The sequence below is a fragment of the Lithobates pipiens genome, unplaced genomic scaffold (assembly GCF_037356315.1).
Source record: "Lithobates pipiens isolate NorthernLeopardFrog02 unplaced genomic scaffold, aLitPip1_a1.2 Scaffold_13, whole genome shotgun sequence".
In the NCBI taxonomy this organism is placed as follows: Eukaryota; Metazoa; Chordata; class Amphibia; order Anura; family Ranidae; genus Lithobates; species Lithobates pipiens.
In genome coordinates this window covers 82,104,196-82,125,476 of record NW_027507718.1, presented here as the reverse complement: position 1 = coordinate 82,125,476, position 21,281 = coordinate 82,104,196, and the positions used below count along the sequence as shown (strand labels likewise).

The 21,281-nt window shown below is 41.8% G+C and overlaps 1 protein-coding gene across 1 annotated transcript in view; it reads left to right on the top strand.

Moving 5' to 3' along the window:
- Positions 1-21,281, top strand: part of LOC143975852 (atrial natriuretic peptide receptor 1-like) — a 294,297-nt gene that overhangs the window by 207,328 nt on the left and 65,688 nt on the right. Inside the window, exons 17-18 of the mRNA XM_077478411.1 lie at positions 13,400-13,493; positions 20,641-20,728. Coding sequence (XP_077334537.1) covers positions 13,400-13,493; positions 20,641-20,728 — 182 coding nt within the window. The remainder of the gene's footprint in view (positions 1-13,399; positions 13,494-20,640; positions 20,729-21,281) is intronic.

Here is a 21,281-nt window from a genome sequence, read left to right as displayed (position 1 = left end):
ACTCAGATGGGCTGACAGGTACTCGGGTACTCAGATGGGCTGGGACAGGTGCTCAGGTACTCGGGTACTCAGATGGGCTGGGACAGATACTCGGGTACTCAGATGGGCTGGGACAGGTACTCGGGTACTCAGATGGGCTGGGGCAGATACTCAGATGGGCTGGGACAGGTACTCGGGTACTCAGATGGGCTGGGACAGGTAATCGGGTACTCAGATGGGCTGACAGGTGCTCAGGTACTCGGGTACTCAGATGGGCTGGGACAGGTATTTGGGTACTCAGATGGACTGGTGACAGGTACTCGGGTACTCTGGGCTGGTGACAGGTGCTCGGGTACTCTGACAGGCTGGTGACAGGTACTCGGGTACTTTGACAGGCTAGTGACAGGTACTCGGGTACTCTGACGGGCTGGTGACAGGTACTTGGGTACCCTGACGGGCTGGTGACAGGTACTTGGGTACTCCGATGGGCTGGTGACAGGCATTCGGGTACTCAGATGAACTGTGACAGGTACTCGGGTACTCAGATGAACTGTGACAGGTACTCAGGTACTCAGATGGGCTGTGACAGGTACTCAGGTACTCGGGTACTCAGATGGTTTGTGACAGGTACTCGGGTACTCAGATGGGCTGGGACAGGTACTCAGGGTACTCAGATGGGCTGGGACAGGTACTCAGATACTCAGATGGGCTGGGACGGGTACTCAGGTGGGCTGGGACAGGTACTCGGGTACTCAGATGGGCTGGGACAGGTACTCGGGTACTCAGATGGGCTGACAGGTGCTCAGGTACTCGGATACTCAGATGGACTGTGACAGGTACTCAGGTACTCAGATGGGCTGTGACAGGTACTCGAGTACTCAGATGGGCTGACAGGTACTCGGGTACTCAGATGAGCTGACAGGTACTCGGGTATTCAGATGGACTGACAGGTACTCAGGTACTCAGATGGGCTGTCAGGTACTCAGGTACTCTGGTACTCAGATGGGCTGGGACAAGTGCTCAGGTACTCGGGTACTCAGATGGGCTGGGACGGGACTGGTTCACCGTCAGCATTCCAAAACTACAAGGAATCTAATAAGAAGTGTAAGAACACAATCAGGGTGGTCAAAAATAGACTACTAGAGATGCATAGTGGAGGAGAGTAAAAACAAAATTCAAATAAGTTTTTTAGATATATTAACAGTAAAAACGCAAGATCAGAGGTCATTGCCCACATAAAAGACAAGGATGGGAGGGTGGTTACAGATGACACAGAGAAGGCAACTATACTAAATGCCTTCTTCTCCTCAGTTTTTACACAGGAAAAGGAGGGGTATATCGACCATGACAACAATGTTAGTGACACATCACAGGGCATACCACTGTGGCTAACAGAGGCCGGAGTGAAGGAAAGGCTTAATAAACTTAATACAAACAAATCAACAGGACTAGTTGGCTTACACCCATCCGACTGACTGAGTCCTCAGAGAACTCAGTCAGGTTATAGCCAGACCATTATTCCTAATCTTTGTGGACAGCATACTGAAAGGAATTGTACCAGCTGATTGGAGAAAAGCCAATGTGGTACCAATATTCAAAAAAGGGCAGAGACAAATCTGTGGAAACTACAGGCCAGTCAGCCTAACATCAATAGTTGGTAAATTATTGGAGGGGATGATAGGGGACTATATCCAAAAGTTTACTGAAGAAAAAAATATCATTAGTAGTAATCAGCATGGGTTTACAAAAGGTCATTCTTATCAGATCTGCTAACATTCTACGAGGAAGTGAGCTGCCATCTATACAGGGAAAGACCTGTGGATTTAGTGTACCTGTATTTTGCAAAAAGCATTTGATACAGTCCCCAATAAACGCTTAATTTACAAGCTGAGGTCTGCAGGCATGGACCATATGGTTTGTTCTTGGGTAAAAAACTGGTTACAGGGGCGTGTCCAAAGGGTGGTGATAAATAATATGTACTCAGACTGGTTCTGTCTTGGGACCAATTCTATTCAATTTTTTCATAAATGATATGGGAATGGGATAAATAGCTCAATCTCAGTTTTTACAGATGACAGAAAAATAAGCAGAGCAATAACTTCACATCAGGATATAGAAATTTTACAGAAAGACCTGAACAAAATAATGGAGTGGGCAATTACATGGCAAATGAGGTTTAATGTGGAAAAATGTAAAGTAATGCACTTGGGGGCAAAAAACATAAATGCAAACTACTCACTAGGGGGAGAACCGCTGGGGGAATCAAGGATGGAGAAAGATCTTGGGTCCTAGTAGATGACAGATTAAGTAATAGCATGCAATGTCACGCTGCAGCTACCAAAGCCGGCAGAATATTAGCATTCATAAAAAAAGGGATATACTCCAGAGATAAAACAATAATCCTTTCCTATAAGCCCTTGTACACATGGTCGGAGACAACCAAATCCGTCTGAGTTATTCTGACGGATTAATTTCGGAAGAGGTGCGGAAGTGATGTTGCATACACACGTTCGGACCAAGTTGTCAGAAAATCCGATTGTACATAACGTGATGACGTTATTTCGTTACGACGGGACTACGTTCAGGCTAGTAGCCAATAGCTTTGGTCTAGGAATTTGATCTGAGCATGCGTGGCACTTTGTCCGTCGGAGTAGGCTACACATGATCGGAGTATGTCCGATCGGAGCATTTTGTCGGAAAATTTTACCGGCAAGTTGGAAAAGTTGGTCCGTCGGATATTCCGACGGAAACAGTCCGATGCAGACCACCCACGGAATATCTGACAAAACGGTCAGATAGGAAAGATTCCGACGGAATCTCCGACCGTGTGTACAAGGGCTAACAATCAGCCACTATATAAAACTCTGGTTAGACCACATCTGGAGTACTCTATCTAGTTCTGGTCATCAGTCTTTGGAAGGGATGTGCTGGAACTGGAGAGAGTCCAAAGACGTTCAACAAAATTAGTAAGGGGACTGGACGCCTGCAATCACTACATTTTTTCTCGCTGGAGAAGCGATGTTTGAGATGATAGCGATTTACAAATACCTCAATGGTGATCCCAGCATAGGAAAAAAATTATTCAATCTCAAGGAGTGTCAGAGGACATGGGGCCACACAATGAGATTGGAGGAGAAGCAGTTTACCCCTTTACTGCGCAGGGGTTTTTTCACTGTCAGGGCAATAAGGATGTGTAACCCTCTTTCACAATTGGTGGTGTCAGCGTGGAGTATGGATATTTTTAAAAGACTCTTGGATGTGCATCTTAAAGAACACAACATACAGGGATATGGGAAATAATTATAGACACTGACACACATGCACCTACACAGGTTGAACTGGTTTTTGCTCTCCTGCCCATTCTTGGTTCATTCCTGCCAACCATTGAGTCCTATTAACTTTTACCTTGCAACGGCAATGCAGAAACTCTTGGAGCTCTATGTTCCCCACCTTGGAGCAGTCGCATTCATGATTAGGGTCACTACTATCCCAGGGAGCAGTCGGAGTGGAAAAGTATTGGTGTTATGCATGCTACCCAGCACAATGTCTTGCCAGACTACTGTGAGGGTCTTGGCAACACATAAAACAACTCCTGAGGGCAAGGGTTCCTACAAGGACAGTGAAGCCTTGAAATCACTGGCAAGTACCTACACAGGTGCAATGTTAGAACAGTTTAAAACAGTTTAGATGGCAAAGAACAAGCATATGTTGAAGAGAGTGTCTATCAGAAAATCACTACTTCAGTATAACAGTACAGAACCCAAACAGCTACTTGTGATTATCCTTATAAACAGCATACCTTTCAGTGAAGTCCAGGGTAGCTGGTAACACAGGTAAATAGCTGGAGGGATCCAAGGCCCAAGGACAAAGGTGATCCCACTAGAGCTGGAGTACTCTGGTAGCAATTGGTCAGGGGCTCCCCACATTAGCTGGGTCTTTTGGAGAAGCTGAGTCCTATTAGGCTTTGGCCCACAAACTAGTTCTGAAATTGAAAAGCTGACCACCTAGCTGAACATCACTTGACCAGCTACCTCTGACTCATTAGGTGAAGCCCTTTGAGTTGCTGAAGGATGGAAGCACAGGGACGCTTCCATCCTGGACATGAAAACCAGGGAGTTGTGAAAAGTGGAGTCAGGGCTGAAACTAGAGGGGGCAGAGGGGCATCTGCCCTGGGTGCTGCATTGGGAGGGGCACTGCCATTGACAGGAGTAATGACACTACTGTCAGCTCAGCCCTGGAAGCTCAGCTGTCAACAGCCCCCTTGTTTGCTGTTTGTCCCTGGATGTTTTTGGGTCGGGCTCCATCCCAGGAACAGAGTGTGTCTCCCTTACTTAAATGTAGAGGCTATTACAGCCGACAGCCTCTTTCCCCTTTCTCCCTCTTCACCTCTGTGCTTGCAGTGAGATCTCTGCATGGAGGACACAGCTGCTGGGGAGAGTGGCGGGGCATCTTTCCCTTCCAGAGAGAGAGTGGGGAGGCACAAGCTTGCATGGAAGGAAGTGAGTGAGTGGCTTCTGTCTGGAGCACAATGTAGTGCTGAAGAATCTAGTGTGGCCACAGAAAAGAGGCAGAGGCAGATGGAGTGTCCTAAAGAACGATTTTTGGGACTTAGGAGCTAAATTGAGGAAAAGGACCTCCAAGGTAGTATTCTCAGGAATACTACCGGTACATCGAGCAGTATAAATCACACAAATAGGAAACAAAGGGCATACAAAGACACTAAATATCAAAAGAGCCAACTTTCCTAAACTATGAACCTTGCTAGAAGGCATAAATTGGGATAAAATATTAGGAACAAAGGACACGGAGGAGAGATGGGTTTGCTTTAAGAGCATATTTAATAAGGGCATTAGCCAATGCATCCCATTGGGTAATACATTTAAAATAGCGAACAAAAGTACTTGATGGCTTAACTCCAATGTAAAAATGCATATAAAAGCAAAGGAGAAAGCCTTCAAAAAATACAGGGTTGAGGGATCATCATCAGCATTCAGACTTTATAAAGAATGCAACAAGAAATGTAAGGGTGCAATAAGGATGGCTAAGATAGAACATGAAAGACACATAGCGGAGGAGAGCAAAAAAAAAATCCCAAGAAATTCTTTAAGTATGTAAACTGTAAAAAAAGGGAGGACAGACCATATTGGCCCCATAAAGAATGAGGAAGGACATCTGGTTACAAAGCATGGGGAGATGGTGAAGGTATTGAATTTATTCTTCTCCTCAGTCTTCACGAGGGAATCGGGGGGCTTCAGTAACCAAAACTGCAGTTATCCTAATGGCACATCACAGGACGCACCTCCATGGTTAACAGAGGACATAATTAAAATTAGGCTTGGGAAACTTAACATTAATAAATCACCGGGACCAAATGACTTGCACCCGAGGGTACAGACCATTGTTCCTAATTTTTACTGACAGTCTACTGACTGGAATGGTACCAGCTGATTGGAGAAAAGCCAATGCAGCACCAATATTTAAAAAGGGCCCAAAATACATCCCTGGGAATTACAGACCAGTTAGCCTAACATCAATAGTATGTAAACTCTTGGAGGAGATGATAAGGGACTATATACAAGATTTTAGTAATGAGAATGGTATCATTAGCAGTAATCAGCAATGAAGAATCGTTCTTGCCAACCCAATCTACTAACTTTCTATGAGGAGGTGAGTTGCCATCTAGATAAAGGAAGGCCCATGGACGTGGTGTAGCTGGATTTTGCAAAAGCATTTGAGACAGTTCCCCATAAATGTTTACTGTACAAGATAAGGTCCATTGGCATGGACCATAGGGTGACTACATGGATTGAAAACTGGCTACAAGGGCGAGTTCAGAGGGTGGTGATAAATGGGGAGTACTCGGAATGGTCAGGGTTGGGTAGTGGGGTCCCCCAGGGTTCTGTACTGGGACCAATTCTATTTAATTTGTTCATAAACGACCTGGAGGATGGGGTAAAAAGTTCAATCTCTGTATTTACGGATGATACTAAGCTAAGCACGGCAATAACTTCTCCACAGGATGTGGAAACCTTGCAGAAAGATCTGAACAAATTAATGGGGTGGGCAACTACATGGCAAATGAGGTTCAATGTAGAAAAATTTAAAATAATGCATTTGGTGGCAAAAATATGAATAGAATATATACACTGGAGGGAGGACCTCTGGGGGAATCTAGGATGGAAAAGGACCTGGGGGTCCTAGTAGATGATTGGCTCAGTAATGGCAATGCGATGCCAAGCTGCTGCTAACAAAGCAAACAGAATATTGGCATGCATTAAAAAGGGGATTGACTCCAGAGATAAAACTATACTTCTCCCGCTCTACAGTATGCTGTCCAGTTCTGGGCATCAGTCCTCAGGAAGGATGTACTGGAAATGGAGCGAGTACAAAGAAGGCCAACAAAGCTAATAAAGGGTCTGGAGAATATTAGTTATGAGGAAAGGTTGCGAGCACTGAACGTATTCTCTCTGGAGACGAGATGCTTTAGAGGGGATATGATTTCAATATACTGGTATACTATAGGGATACAACTTTTTCGCAGAAGGGAGTTTAACAAGACTTGTGGACACTCATTAAAATTAGAAGAAAAGAGGTTTAACCTTAAACTACATAAAGGGTTCTTTACTGTAAAGATGTGGAATTCCATTCCACAGGCGGTGGCCTCAGCGGGGGGCATTGATAGTTTCAAGAAACTATTAGATGAGCACCTGAACGACCGCAACATACAGGGATATACAATGTAATACTGACATATAATCACACACATAGGTTGCACTTCATGGACTTGTGTCTTTTTTCAACCTCACCAACTGTGTAATTGCATATTAAGCAAGCTCTGGCCAATGGTCAATCCTCAAGACCCAATAACCCAGTGGATGTTCTGGTGAAAAAGTCTCTAAGTCTGATCTTGCCCCTAGATATTCCTGCACCATGTAATTCAGAAGCTGGTGATGGTTGCTGGAACCAATCAGACCTGGGCACTGAGGACTGCAGAATTGTCTGAAGGCATCGGTCAGCCGGCCACCTTTTCCACCGCTCTTTCTGTGACTGAACGAAGCCTCAGCAACACATTGTTCAGCACCAGGAAATTGTAACCTCCCAGGCTCTGGAAACACATTGCACAAACCTTTCTGCAAGGCCTCCTGAAGATGTTTTATCCTCTGCTCCCACTGCAATGTCTGGATAAGTTCTGCAACCTTATCCTTGTAACGTGAATCAAGAAGGGTTGTCAGCCAGTATTGATCCCTCTCCTTGATACCACAAATCCTAGGGTCTTTTCGCAGGCTTTGCAGGATCAGGGAGGCCATGCAGCGTAAGTTTTCAGAGGCATTTGATCCTGAGTCCTCTGGGTCACTAAGGATCACATGATCCTCAACCACCTCCTCCCAGCCACGTACAACTCTGTGGGTTTTTGGGGGCTGCAAACAAACCCTTGAAGATTGCTGCTGATGCTGAGTGTTATCCTCCACCTCCATGCTGACACAATCCTCCTCCTCCTCTTCTTCTTCCTGTGTGATCGACGGACCTGCAGGAATACTAGTATCTGGATAAAGGGGGCCTTGAGAGGTAAGGAAGTCCTACTCTTCCTCCCACTGTTTTGCCTCAAGTGCCCTGTCCATTAATCCACAAAGCCTGTGCTCCAACAGGAAGACAAGAAGGAGAGTATCACTGACACATGCACTGTCACTGCTCACCATCCTCATGGCCTCCTCAAATGGTGACAGGACAGTGCATGCATTCTTAATCAGTAGCCACTGGCGTGGCAAAAATAGCCAAGCTGCCCTGACCGTGTCCTGGTGCCATACTCACACAGGTACTCATTGATGGCCCTCTGCTGCTTTTGCAGCCACTGCAGCATTGCCAAAATTGAGTTCCACCTGGTGGGCATGTCACAAATGAGGCGGTTCTAGGGCTCCAAGAGGTGGACAAGAGGTACAGTGTCACTGATGCATGCACTGTCACTGCTCACCATCCTTGTGGCCTCCTCAAACAGTGACAGGACAGTGCATGCATCCCTGATCATGCCCCACTGGCGTGGTGAGAAAAAACCGAGCTCCCCTGACCCTGTCCTGGTGCCGTAGTCGCACAGGTACTCATTGATGGCCCTCTGCTGCGTGTGCAGCCGCTGCAGCATGGCCAACGTTGAGTTCCACCTGGTGGGCATGTCACATAAGGCGGTTCTTGGGCAGGTTCAACTCCTTTTGGAACTCAGCCAGCCGAGCACAGGCATTAAATGAGCGGCGGAAATGCCCACAGACTTTCCTGGCTTGCCTCAAGAGATCCTGTAAGCCTGGGTACCTGCACAAAAACCGCTGCACCACCAAATTAAGGATGTGAGCCAAACAGGGAACATGAGTCAAGTGTCCCTGACAGAGGGCGGAGAGGAGGTTGGTGCCATTGTCGCATACAACTATTCCTGGCTGAAGCTGCCATGGCATCACCACCTCTGAGCCTGCCCCTGCAGAGCTGACAGAATCTCTGCCCCAGTGTGACTGCTGTCCCCTAAGCAGACCAACTCAAGTGCCACATGGCATCTTTTTGCCTGAGTACTTGCATAGCCCCTTGAACGCCTACAGGGCACCGCTGGTTCAGAGGAGAAATCTGTAGAGGAAGAGGCCATAGAGGAAGAAGAAGAGGAGGAGGCGGAGAAGAGAGCTGTGGCAGAATCACCACTAGCATTTTGGAGGTGTGGTGGTGGAACAAGCTCCAACAATACTGAACCCTTTCCTGCATTTTTCCCAGCTGCCAGCAGAGTTAACCAGTGCACCGTGAAAGAAAGGTAATGTCCCTGTCTATGCCTGCTGGACCATCAGCAGTAATATACTGCTGACCACCCTGTTCAACGTGGAAAGAAATGGCATTTGGAAGCCTGCCACTGAGGTACCGCACATTCCGCAAATTCACGAAAGGGGGCAGAGTCTACCAGCTTAAAAGGCAGCAGTTGCAGTGCTAGCAATTTGGCCAAGCTAGCATTCAGACGCTGAGCCTGTGGATGACTGGGATCGAATTTCTTTTGATGGTTTAGCAACAGGGGTAGGGAAATTTGCCTGCTAAAATCAGATGTTGGTGTACCGCTAGCATATTGGCCGCAAGTACTTGGGACACCTATTTATATACCTTCATTCCTCTCAGTGCAGGTTTCTGAGAGGACTGGAGGTATAGTGGGGTTGGAGATTCCAGCTGATGAGGAGCAAGGAGAGGTCCGCCTTGCTGTTTTATGTGGGTCTTTTAAGTGCTGTTGCCAACGGACTGCATGGAAGGTCGTCATATGTCTGGTCAAGCATGTGGTGCCCAAGCGGCTGCTGTTTTGGCCACTCTTGATACGCTTCAGACATATGTTGCAAACAGCAATGTTGTGATCTGCTGCACACGTGTCAAAAAAGGCCCACACCAAAGAACTTTTCAAAATATGTGGGAAGTCAGCTCTGCAGTGTGATGCAATAGGGTGACTGCCCTTATGCTGCCCCGTGGAGGGCATCCTTGTTGGAGATGAGTTTCCTCCTCCTCCTCCACCTCTCTTCTATCAGGCACCCAAGTAGCATCAATGACCTTATCATCCCCTCCCTCCTCATCACTGGAGCAAACTTGACAGTATGCTGCAGCTCGGGGAACATGACTGCCATTTTCTTGACCTTCTTGGGCATCCCTTCTCTCTAGGCTCACGTTACTCCCTTCCTCAACCTGGGTACCATCATCGGAGCCTTCAAATCGCTGCGCATCCTCCTGAAATATGTACCCGACACTGTGGTCAAATAGTTTGGGGGACTCCTCTGTGCATGATGATGTGCCTAAGGAAGGAGTGACTGTTGACATGGAGCTGATGGAATAGGCCACTTTGGCAGCTGCATTGGCAGGCAACCTACTCTGAGCCTGGATGACAGAGGATGAGGAGGACGAGGAGGGCTTTGTTATCAATTCCACCAACTCTTCAGCATGTTGTGGCTCAATAACATGGCCAGCTGCAGAAAAAAAAGGACAACCGTACTCCACAGCCACGTGCTGAGGATGCACCGTGTCTACAACCAATACTGTCGACTGTAGACACAGTGCCCGCTTACCCTCTTTTAGTGGCCTCTCCTTGGTGACCTTCCAGACATGCTGTAAATTTTGTTTAGCAAAACCACACTACACTGTATTGTGTACTGTGTACACCACCAGAAAAGTAGTAGTGCAAGGTACTGTGTACACCAACAGAAGTTTAACAACAACTATGGGGCACTGTATGTATTGTGTACTGTGTACACCACCAGAAAAAGTAGTAGCAACTGCACTATGGGTGCATGGTACTGTGTACACAAACAGAAGTATAATAACAACAATGGGTGTACTGTATTGTGTACACCACCAGAAAAGTAGTAGCACTAGCAACTACACTACGGATGCACAATACTGTGTACACCAACAGAAGTGTAATAACAACTATGGGTGTACTGTATATATTGTGTACTGTGTACACCACCAGAAAAGTAGTAGCACCTGCACTAGGGGTGCACGGTACTGTGTACACCAACAAAAGAATAACAACAACTATGGGTGTACTGTATTGTGTACACCACCAGAAAAGTAGTAGCAACTTCACTATGGGAAGTAGCAGCAACTTCACTATGGGTGTACAGTACACCAGGAATGTCCTGCAATTAGATATAGCTAAACTGTATGCAGTGGATATATACACGACTGTCTGTATATATATTAAATACACTGCAGCTAACTGAACAACCTGCCTGCCAGAAGTATATTAAAAAAAGTACACCAGGAAAGGCTTGCAGTCAGACAGTCAGATATAGCTAAACTGGACTTAGTCTCCCTGAGCCCTGCCTTTGGCCAATTATGGCTCTCTTAGCTGAGGGCGCTGGGATTGGCCAAAGCATGTAGGTCATGGTACATGCTTTGGCCAATCATCATATAGCAATGCACTGCGTTCTCGCAGTGTATTATGGGCCGTTACGCGCCTCTCTAATTTGGCGCAAAGTGCCCATAATGTTCGTTTTTTGACGAATGGGTGAACAGCCAATGTTCGAGTCTAACTCATGTTTGACCCGAACAGAAAGCTCATCCCTAATAGTCTATAATAGCTATAATAACAAATCCAAACACAGACTTTTGCATTAACATTAAATAAACATTAAAGCGCATTCATAGAGCATATGATCATTTTAGAAACTTTCCACATCTTCATACACATTATGATAGAAGTTATTCTATCCCTTTGAATGTAAGTGTGGGTTGCTACCATCCCTAATATCAACATTTAATATTTACACTTTTTTGGGGATTTTGTCGGAAACCATATAAACACAAACACTTCATTTAAAAAGTAGAAATTTGAATTTCTTTATTCATATTACATCTTAAAATATTCACCACTTAAATCTATTAAAAACAGTAATTCTTTACAAAAGATAACAGAGGGTCTACATATACAGGAATATACTTGTCAGATAGTGGTACGACCAGTTGTCCGCTAGCTGGGATGTAATGATTTAAGTGTTGAATATTTTCTGACGTAAAATGAATAATTCAATCTATATTTGTACATTTAAAATTCAGTGTCTGTGTTTATATGGTTGCCAACAAAATCCCAATGATGATATCTCCAATAGCAACCTAATGTCCTAATGACAAACATAATAGATATGTGCAGTAACATGCCCTGAATCCCTGGAGATTGCTCCAGGTCCCTGATGCAGTCACCAACGCCACAGCAGCCTCTCACGCCGCTGCTTGCCACCTGTCTCGACAGGCCCCTTCCACATGTGGTGCAATCTGCTTTGCTCATTAGGAGATCTGTCCACCGATTGAAGCAGAGTGGGCACATGGCAGGTCTGTGTCCACTCAGGTCTCTGTGAGTGTCCACTCTATGGGCAGACCAGCTGTCTGTTTACACCTAACTGCCCTCCAATCCCATCAGCATAGATGGATGGGTACAGGTCCCCCTCCATTTTTTATTTAGCAGACTGGTTTGGTTTGTAGATAGACAGATGTAAAAGGACACAAGTTAATTTACACACGCCGGTCTATAGGGGTGAATGGAGGGTCCAATAAGGTCTGCCTGAAAAACAGTCCCATTTTCTTGACAGCTGTCCTGCAGTGGCTTTGTCCTTACTTACTTTAAGTTCCAGAAAGCAAGCCGTGGGGGTGGCTGCAGCACTGTACATCCATAGTCAATTTAAAGAATAATTCCAGACATAGGCTATATTATACATAGTTACATTGTTCCAGCTCAGACCAATGTAACTACAGTATGTATATACCATAGCTAACTATCAGTCAGAAGAAACTGGGTTATCTGTCCTCAGTCCCTTTCTCAGTCTTAAAAGTGAGGCATCAGAGGTCTTTTTAGACCCCTGAAATTTGATCAAAAAAATAATATTGTAAAAAATAATAAAAGTTGTAAAAAATAATACAAATAAATAAAAAATAAGGAAAATTAAAAGGTATTGGCACTGTTCACTGCCCTACTACCACCAATCCCTGCCCTACTGACACCACCCTCTTCAGCTGCGCCAAAGTCTTTGCCCCCTGGTGAAAGAATAGGAATGGAGTTAAAGGGGTCTGTACCCGCATCTTGCTTTTTTTTTTTTTTTTTTTTAATGCCCACTGAAGTTTGATTTAGCTAGTGGCTACAGCAAAAAGCCTCTGACCTCAACATTATAGTTATATGAAAGCTTTTAGATATTTAATGGGTTACATATTTTGAAAGTCTGACCATCATATCATTCTAAATAATTATATAAATTCCATTTGTTTACATAGCAAAACAAATTTCTTATATGCTGAATAAAACATTTGTGCCGACGTTGTGTTCTCATCACAAGCTTACCTGAGCTGAAGTCTTTCTGTTAATGCACTTTATATCTGCAATACTACTTACTGTGCAGTTTTAATATATGTCTAATTTGCTTCCTTAGTTTGTGTTATGTTGCTTAGTTCAAGGTGTACAGTGATCGATAGCCAGGTTCTAGACCTCTATGCTTACTAGAACTGCTTAAATAAGCTTTATGTTTCCATTTCAAATGCTAAATGCCATAATCTGATATTGCTTTCTTGCCACCATAATGAATGAGATATTATGCACATATAAATAAGTCTACGTTTAAAGGGCTTTTCACTTTCCCCACTAACACCGTATTTCAAAACAGTTTCTTTCACTGGTGGATTTCTAATGTCGGTGTATAGGCAATCATCTTCAGGAAGTTTTATTTACAAACTGGGCAGCTTTATATCAGAACTTGAACCAAACAACTAAACTATGCAGTAGGAATACATATATGTGAACTGTTTTACAATTGAAAAAGCAAAGAGTTATTCTCTTTAGACAGTATTGTGATTCACACATTTCTACCATACTGTATAGTTGGAAACATATTTAGCTAATGTTAACACATGATTAATCATTTTCATTTCTTTTTGCGCATAGATGGAAAAATATAGTAAACATCTGGAGCTGTTAGTTGCTGAACGTACCCAAGATCTAATGCATGAAAAGCAAAAAACAGACAGATTACTGTACAGTAAGTTAATGTATTTCTTCTCTTCTTACCCAGTTGTTTTTATGGCTTCATTAGTGATTAATAGCATTCATCTGCTGTTTGTTTTGTAAGACTTTATTTGTAAACTATAATGAAAATGTAGAGGTAAAAAACATAAATTTTCTTGGAGTTAGTAAGACACATATAGAAAATGCATAGATATTGTACAAAATATTAATGTATAGCATCCTTGTTTACTCATCATAAAAATATACATTACACAGTAAGTAAGGGGAGTTTATCACTTCTATCATTTTTTTCTGCTATCAAGTGTTCCATTGGAGCTTCTGCTGTGAATATTTTACCAGAGAATGTGGTAATTCTTCAATAGTGATGGGTTTGGCCATGTGGCCATAATAGGTCAATAATGTCACAATTTGGCTTGATGTTAAAGTGAGTCTGTGTCCACGCTATGGGCCTTAAAATATTTATAAATTCTTCACAAGCTGTAAATGAGTTGTTAACCAAGGTCTCACCAACTTCTTTAGATGCAGTGATGTAAGTAAGGTCTGAGCACTCGGTTCTCCACTCATTCTGTGCCCCTGCTCTGTGTTTAGAGAAGAGGACTGGAAGGTTGCAAAGTCATTACTGGGAGGGAGGTGCAAGGAGAGGTGTGCTACTGCAAGAAGGACTTAGTCATTCTCTCATGAGCAGAACATATTCCTGGTGTTTTTTAAGCATTTTGGGTGTTCTTAAAGTATTCCGTGCAACATTTTTTGCACGTTCTTTAAGCTTCAGGTGTTTGTTTCCTTCGCTGTTCAAGGTGAATATAGAGGAGGAGAGGAGCTTTTCAGGAGGAGAATCCTAATGCCGTGTACACCCGACCGGACTTTCCGGCAGACTAGGTCCGACGGTCTTCCCGACAGACTTTCGGTGGAGTTCCGATGGACTTTCCGAACGGACTTGGACACACACAATCACACCAAAGTCCGACGGATTCCACTGTGATGATGTACAATCGGACTAGAATAAGGAAGTTCATAACCAGTAGCCAATAGCTGCCCTAGCGTTGGTTTTCGTCCATCGGACTAGTATACAGACGAACTGATTTTTCGACTTTCGGACTTGAGTCCTTCGGAAAGATTTAAAACATGTTCTAAATTTAAAGTCCATCTGATTTTTTGACAGCAAAGGTCCAATGAAGCTCACACACGGTGGAATTGTCCGATGGATTACTTCCGTCAGACCTTTGCTGTCGAAAAGTCCGGCCATGTGTACACGCCATTACAAGTACTTTGAAAGAAGAGGCTCCAGACAGCTGCACTTCTGAAAATCCAATTGAATTGTATGAAAAGACCAAAATGACAGTTGGTTAACAGATGGAGCAGGGAAAAAACAGGTAGATGCATCTCATGCTATTGTCTGAGCTTAGTCATTACACCACAGGTACTTCCATTGAAGTCTATGGGGCCAAAAACACCTGATTATGCACAAAAAAAAGCTCTTTTTTTTTTTGAGCAAAGCACATTGAACATAGAAATGACTGAGCGTTGAAATGGGAACAAGCAAAAATACCAACATTAGGATTTTGCATGTTAGGTATAGTCAGGCATTGTCAAGAATAGAGAATCACACTACTGTAGCACACCCCACATAGAAGCCGCTGATGAATAGGGACCCCCCACCCTGCACTGCCAGGGACACTGAATTTCCACAGACAGACTTGAGTCAGTGAACAGTCCAGTACTTTGTTTTTGTATTTTTATGTGAGGGGATAAAACTTGGATAGGGAATATTATGGGATGCCCAGTTGACTTAGAACAACTCTTCAGGGACAATTTTCCTATGTACAGTCTATATATATACTCCACTGCTTCCTCCAGCACACTTGCTTACAGAAATCCTAGCTGGCACACTGATAGTTAATCTGACAAAGAGGGTAACAGTCAGATCTTGAAGCAAAAGCCCTTTACAGGCAGGGACCCTGGCCCCCTGGGTTGTTTAGCAAAGTACAGTGTTTAGCTTACATCTCTGTGGCATCCAGGACTCCACTGTGTGTTGTAGAGGATCCCTCCAGTACCTGAGCCCCAGGCCCGAGGTCACTGGTTGTTCAGAATATGCAAATACTTGATTGTCCATAGTCCTATCACACATTTTCTTTAAGCAATGAACAAACTATTTAGTGGTGAAATTCTTTTTCACAGAAATTGTTCATAAATGTCCTGCTGCCACCAGGATATTACAATAATAAAAAAAAAAAAAAAAAAAAATATATATATATATATATATATATATATATATATATTGTAATGGAAATTTGTAAGCTCTGCATATAATTGTATTCTATTTTATATTTATTGTACATTGCCCTCACTGTGCATACAGCACTAATAATGTTTTCAGTACATGTTTGCATTCTTTCGAGTCCTGATTAGAATTAGCCTGCCTATGTAACACTCCCTTGTTACCTTGAACGTACAATTGTAATATTAATGTGATACCTACATAATCATGTGTATAAAAACCTTCAATTGTGTCATAATAAAGCAGAACAGCTATTTGGAAAGATGCTGAGCGTATCTTTTGTGTCTGTTCCCTACTGCAGTAGTTATTATTAATTTGGAACCACTAATCAATATGAGGATAGGAGTTGCCTATATACAAAATGTCCAACTCATGTGGTGAGCTTTACCTAGGAGAGAATTTACAGTTGACACTGAGTATCTGAAACGAGGCGCTTGAGACGATCTGGGAATTTCTGATAATCAGCTGGCTGATGTAAGCCTTTTGCTTACATTTACGTTATCAGACTTCCTTAATCGGTAAGGCATTTTCGGGACAAAATTTTACGCCCCTTAATCAAACTGCATTGATTAGTAGTTATATGTTATGTTGTCACTGTCTACTGTCCATCGGAGTGTTATAGATAAGAAAGGGAAGAATAGTGCTGTTCACAGGTATATGTAGTACATCTGCTAAATAAAATAGCTTAGAGGCAAGAGGGTATAGGCACACATAGAGAAGACTGGCCAGTCATTATGGGCATTAAATTAGGTAAGGGAATGAAGAGTAAGAGACCCTCAAAAATGCCCAGCGCAAGAGGAGTGCTATATATAAACCGAAGGTGGGGTTCCGCCTATACTGAGCCCCTAGATTAACGGTTAAAGTGGACAGGGATCCACAATGAGTAACTGGGTTACCACCAAAGTCCACAGGGACTAAGAATCATGCAGAGTAAACAGCTAGAGAAGCAGCTATCTAGCAGGATGGATCAAGGGTGGCAATTAATACTAGACAGAAAAGGATGACTAGTTAAATTAAAACAGAGTAATGAGAGTTAAAACACAATAGTTTATATGTTGTCAAAGAGGGAAGATGGGATGAGCACTATGGCTGCCCATCTGATCATAGAATCATAGAAGGTACAGTATGTGAAGTATGGAATTACAATACATTGGATGCAATGGATGCAAAGGATATCAGAACAAAAAAGGAAAGCAGAAGTTAAGCAAGGAAATATTAAAAGCGTTAAGGTGAGAGCATGATATGCATGTGTTGTGTACAAATGGGAAAAATGTACACGAGTTTAGAGAGATATTCGTGTATGTGTGTGAATGCCGGAGCCTTTAATTCTATCTCTTGTGTGTCATGTATGCAGATGTGACCCCCTCCTTTGCACTCTCATGAAAGAATGTGGCTGAGATGAGAGGTCAGTGATAAGTTGGAAGGACACCATGCCAAATTCAGTTTTTTAGACAAAACATTTATAATAAAATGTGCCCGGTTAATTAATCTAATGATAAACAATGTGATCACAATTATTTTTGAATCTGTTTTCCAAACATGGTAAAATGAAGGTAAAATTTAACAATGTATTAAACAAATTGAATATCCTTTGATAGTGTAAACAGTGCATTTAAAAAAAGGAAATTAAGTAATATGTCCCCCTTTAAGGAAATGTATCTGTGGATATATATTAGTGTGTGATATTGAAATTATCATTTGAGTATTAATTTGTAATATGAGTTTAACTTTTTTATTAATAATATAAATATATTGAAACTGGTTTAGACAACCTTTGGTTGGAAATGAAATCCAGGTTAATGGGGAAATTTGTAATGAATGGGATTAGTTTAGATTAAGATAACAATTTTGTAATTTTACATTTATACAATAAGCCCTTATCGAGATAAAAAATAAAAAATAAGATGAGGTTGTTAATTGGAATACAGCTGCCATAATATTTAAAAAAGCCAAGATGGATGGGATACATAAGAAGTTTTTGTACAAAAATGAAATCTAAAGGTCTGATAATAACTTGATGTGCGTGATGTGAGAGTCATAATAAATAAAACTTAAATATAACAGACCTATCACCTCAAGTCAACACACCCTGTTAGGATAGATGCCACCTGCAGCCAGTTGTTTTATAGTTTTTGATGTGGCCGAGTGCTTTCTGGTCCATCATTTCCAGATTGTTGGTGCTTTTGTTTTTATTTATTTTTATTTTTGAAATCCAAAGCAGAATGTGTGGATTGTGAAATGATGTGCCCCTTTTCCTTGTAAGTGCAGTGGGTATAAGAAGAAGAATATTTTGGATGGACATCTCTGCATGACCGCAGTGTATTGTTATCATTTATTATAATATTGCCAGGAAAAAGTTTTCTTTTTGAAACATGAAACTGGAGTTCTTACACAAACAGCATGATAGAAAACAAGCCATTGTAATATATTTATGCAAGCTGGACCCAGTAATGACCATATATCAGAGCTGTAGCTTTTATGCAAAGGTGCTATTAGACAAAGTTGCAGACATTATTTTGGCCAAATATTACATTTTTAATGGTCCCATATTCTGCGCAGCAAATATACAGCTAACTAAATGTTTGTCTAATGAAAGGTTCAAAATATGAGTTTGTTTATGTACAAATCTAACAATGAAAACGTACATTTAAATCCAGCCACCTTATTTCCTCTATTGGAGGAGGCTGGAGACAAAGAAAAACCACATGTGTTAAATTGATGGTGTAAGAATCAGCTGCTCTGAGCCCAGTGCAGGACACACTCCCTAAAGACCCAGATATTTCATTTTTTGTAGAGTTATTCCTGGTTTTATACCGAGTATGCAGTTTATCACCCAGAAGGATACTTTCTATTCAGAGTCATTGGATTCTTTTTCCCCAACTCAAGAAGCAGAGCTCCATGATTTAGCAAAGCCTGTGAGCTATAAAAAGAGTATATATTTTTATAGATAGTTGAGATATAGAGAACTTTTGGTTCCATTTGAAGGGCCAGAAGTTTGTTTTTACTTTGGCAGGTAAACCAATCAAGCATGCCAAGTTAATTTGATTGGCTGTTTTCAGCCTTCCAGGATCTTTCTGAGGTAGCCATACATGGAAGCAGACCAGATGGTGTCTTTTGTGTCTGTTCCCTACTGCAGTAGTTATTATTAATTTGGAACCACTAATCAGTATGAGGATAGGAGTTGCCTATCTACAAAATGTCCAATTCAATATAAATATAAATATATATATATAAACTGGAGCAAGTAACATAAATTAATTATAACATTGTAGAGCAAACACCATACAGTACCACAGCATACCTTTATAATGAGACTTCATATCCTCCCAGAGCACTCAGTGGATCTAATAAAGTACCTATGTAAACAGTTACATATTTTTTTTTTTTTAAAGATATGTTTTTAAACTGTTGTTTTTTTGTGTTTTTTTTATTTTCTATGTATAACTTACAATTTACAAATAAACATTTAATATATGTCAAAGGATTTCAAGAGCACTATACTAAATTAGCTGAGTGACAGCACAACAGAGCTATTTTATTTGCAGATCTCTTTAGTAGAAACCTCCTACTGAGAGCTCTGATAAGGAATGAGTCAATACTCTGATGACTCATCCCAGCAATGGGCTACTCGCAGCACAACTGAGCAGTAGACCTGATAATAATGTAGAAACTAAAGCTCCATCCAATGGTTGGATAAAAGACTGACAATATTAATATGCATTATTTTATATCAACTTGACAAAAAAATAAATGTGTGTGTATATTATACTAACTATATATATATATATATATATATATATATATATATCACATTTTAAAATATTGCTGGGAGTAGCTTAGGCCTAGTGGGCAAACAAAACCATGTAGCCCTGATAAAAACAGGTGTTTGTGTGCTAAAAAATAAGGATGATGCAAAATATGCCACAATGCCACTGTGGTTTATGGGTATTGTGAATGGAGGGTATCTCTAAGCCCTTGTACACACGGTCAGACATTCCGATGCAAAATGTCCGATTGGACCTTGTTGTCGGATAATCTGACCGTGTGTGGGCTCCATCGGACTGTTTCTGTCGGAATATCCGACCGACAAAGTTTTAGAGCTGGGCTATAAAATTTTCCGACAACATGGTCCGATGGGACTTTGTCCTATCGTTTGTAGAGAATTCAGATCGGACAAAGTGCTTAGATCAAACTCCTAGACCAAAACTATTGGCTACTAGCCTGAACGTAGTCCCATCATAATGAAATAACGTCACCACGTTCTGAACGATCGGATTTTCTGACAACTTTGTCCGACCCTGTGTATGCAGCACAAGTTTCTGACAAAATCCGTCGGATTTTGTTGTCGGAATGTCCGACCGTGTGTACAAGGGCTAAAAGATATTGTTTATTGTGACACACCTTTCTACATCTTTCAACATCCACTTACTTTGTTCTCAGCATTTGGTCACTTTACATATTTAAGCCTAGGAAGTTGATGCCATAAGACTTCATTTTGCCAGATGCTGTGATTGCAGGTCTGAATGGGGAGACGGTAGCTATGTAATGGCCACCATGAGCTGTTGAGTGCGGGTTCCCCTCTGAGGTCTGAATAGTAAAGTGTGTCCACACAGGGTAAACGGCCCAATATATCTTACTAGTGTTGGCTTAGGTTGCAAAACTGCAGAGCCCAGACCTCTCCTGTATACAGATTGAACCCGAGGAAGTTTGATTTACTTATCCTGTTTTTTGTGGTGCTCCTGTCAGGCGAAAAGCAAAATTTAAATATAAAAACCTAAATATATAAGAATATGGGGGTAATAGAACCCCACAAATTAAATGGATGCATATACAGTATAAGCTTGTTAAACATTTTGTAATGTTGATTTCTATTTTTTATCCAAAGGTATGTTACCAAAACAGGTTGCAGATGATTTGAGACAAGGAAAACACACACAAGCTCAAAGTTATACCAGCGCAACTGTATTTTTTAGGTAGGAACAAGTCAACCAAGATTTTACTTGAATTAGTATGTACAGTATTAAATGTTTCTGTAAATGGGTGTCATGAATTAGGTCTAATTTTTTATTGCATCGGAAAATAAAACAAGGAATCTTACTGGTTACTATGGCAAACATTCCTACTTTTTTCCCCATTTCCTTTTTTTTGATTTTTAGAAATAGACTCCAAAATGTTGATGCCTGTTATTATGTGCTGGAAATATTGCTAAACATTTCCAAGCATTGAAATGCATTTATCCTTTAATTTATTAATATATTTCTAAATTTAGTTTCAATAGTTATTATTGAATTTTAAGGTTTACACAAAAAAAGGAACATGCATTTTAAAGTATTTTGCGGTTACATAGAATCCATGACAAGTTCTGGTTATATTAGATATGTAGCCTTATGTCAACAGGGATAGTAAACGTTCTTCCTGATATAGGAAGTTGGCTATTGATTCCGTCACATGCGATCTCTCTTTTTCGTGTGGATGATCCTTAATGTTAGGATTTTGCTCCCTGCTAGTATTGTTCCAACAGCGTGA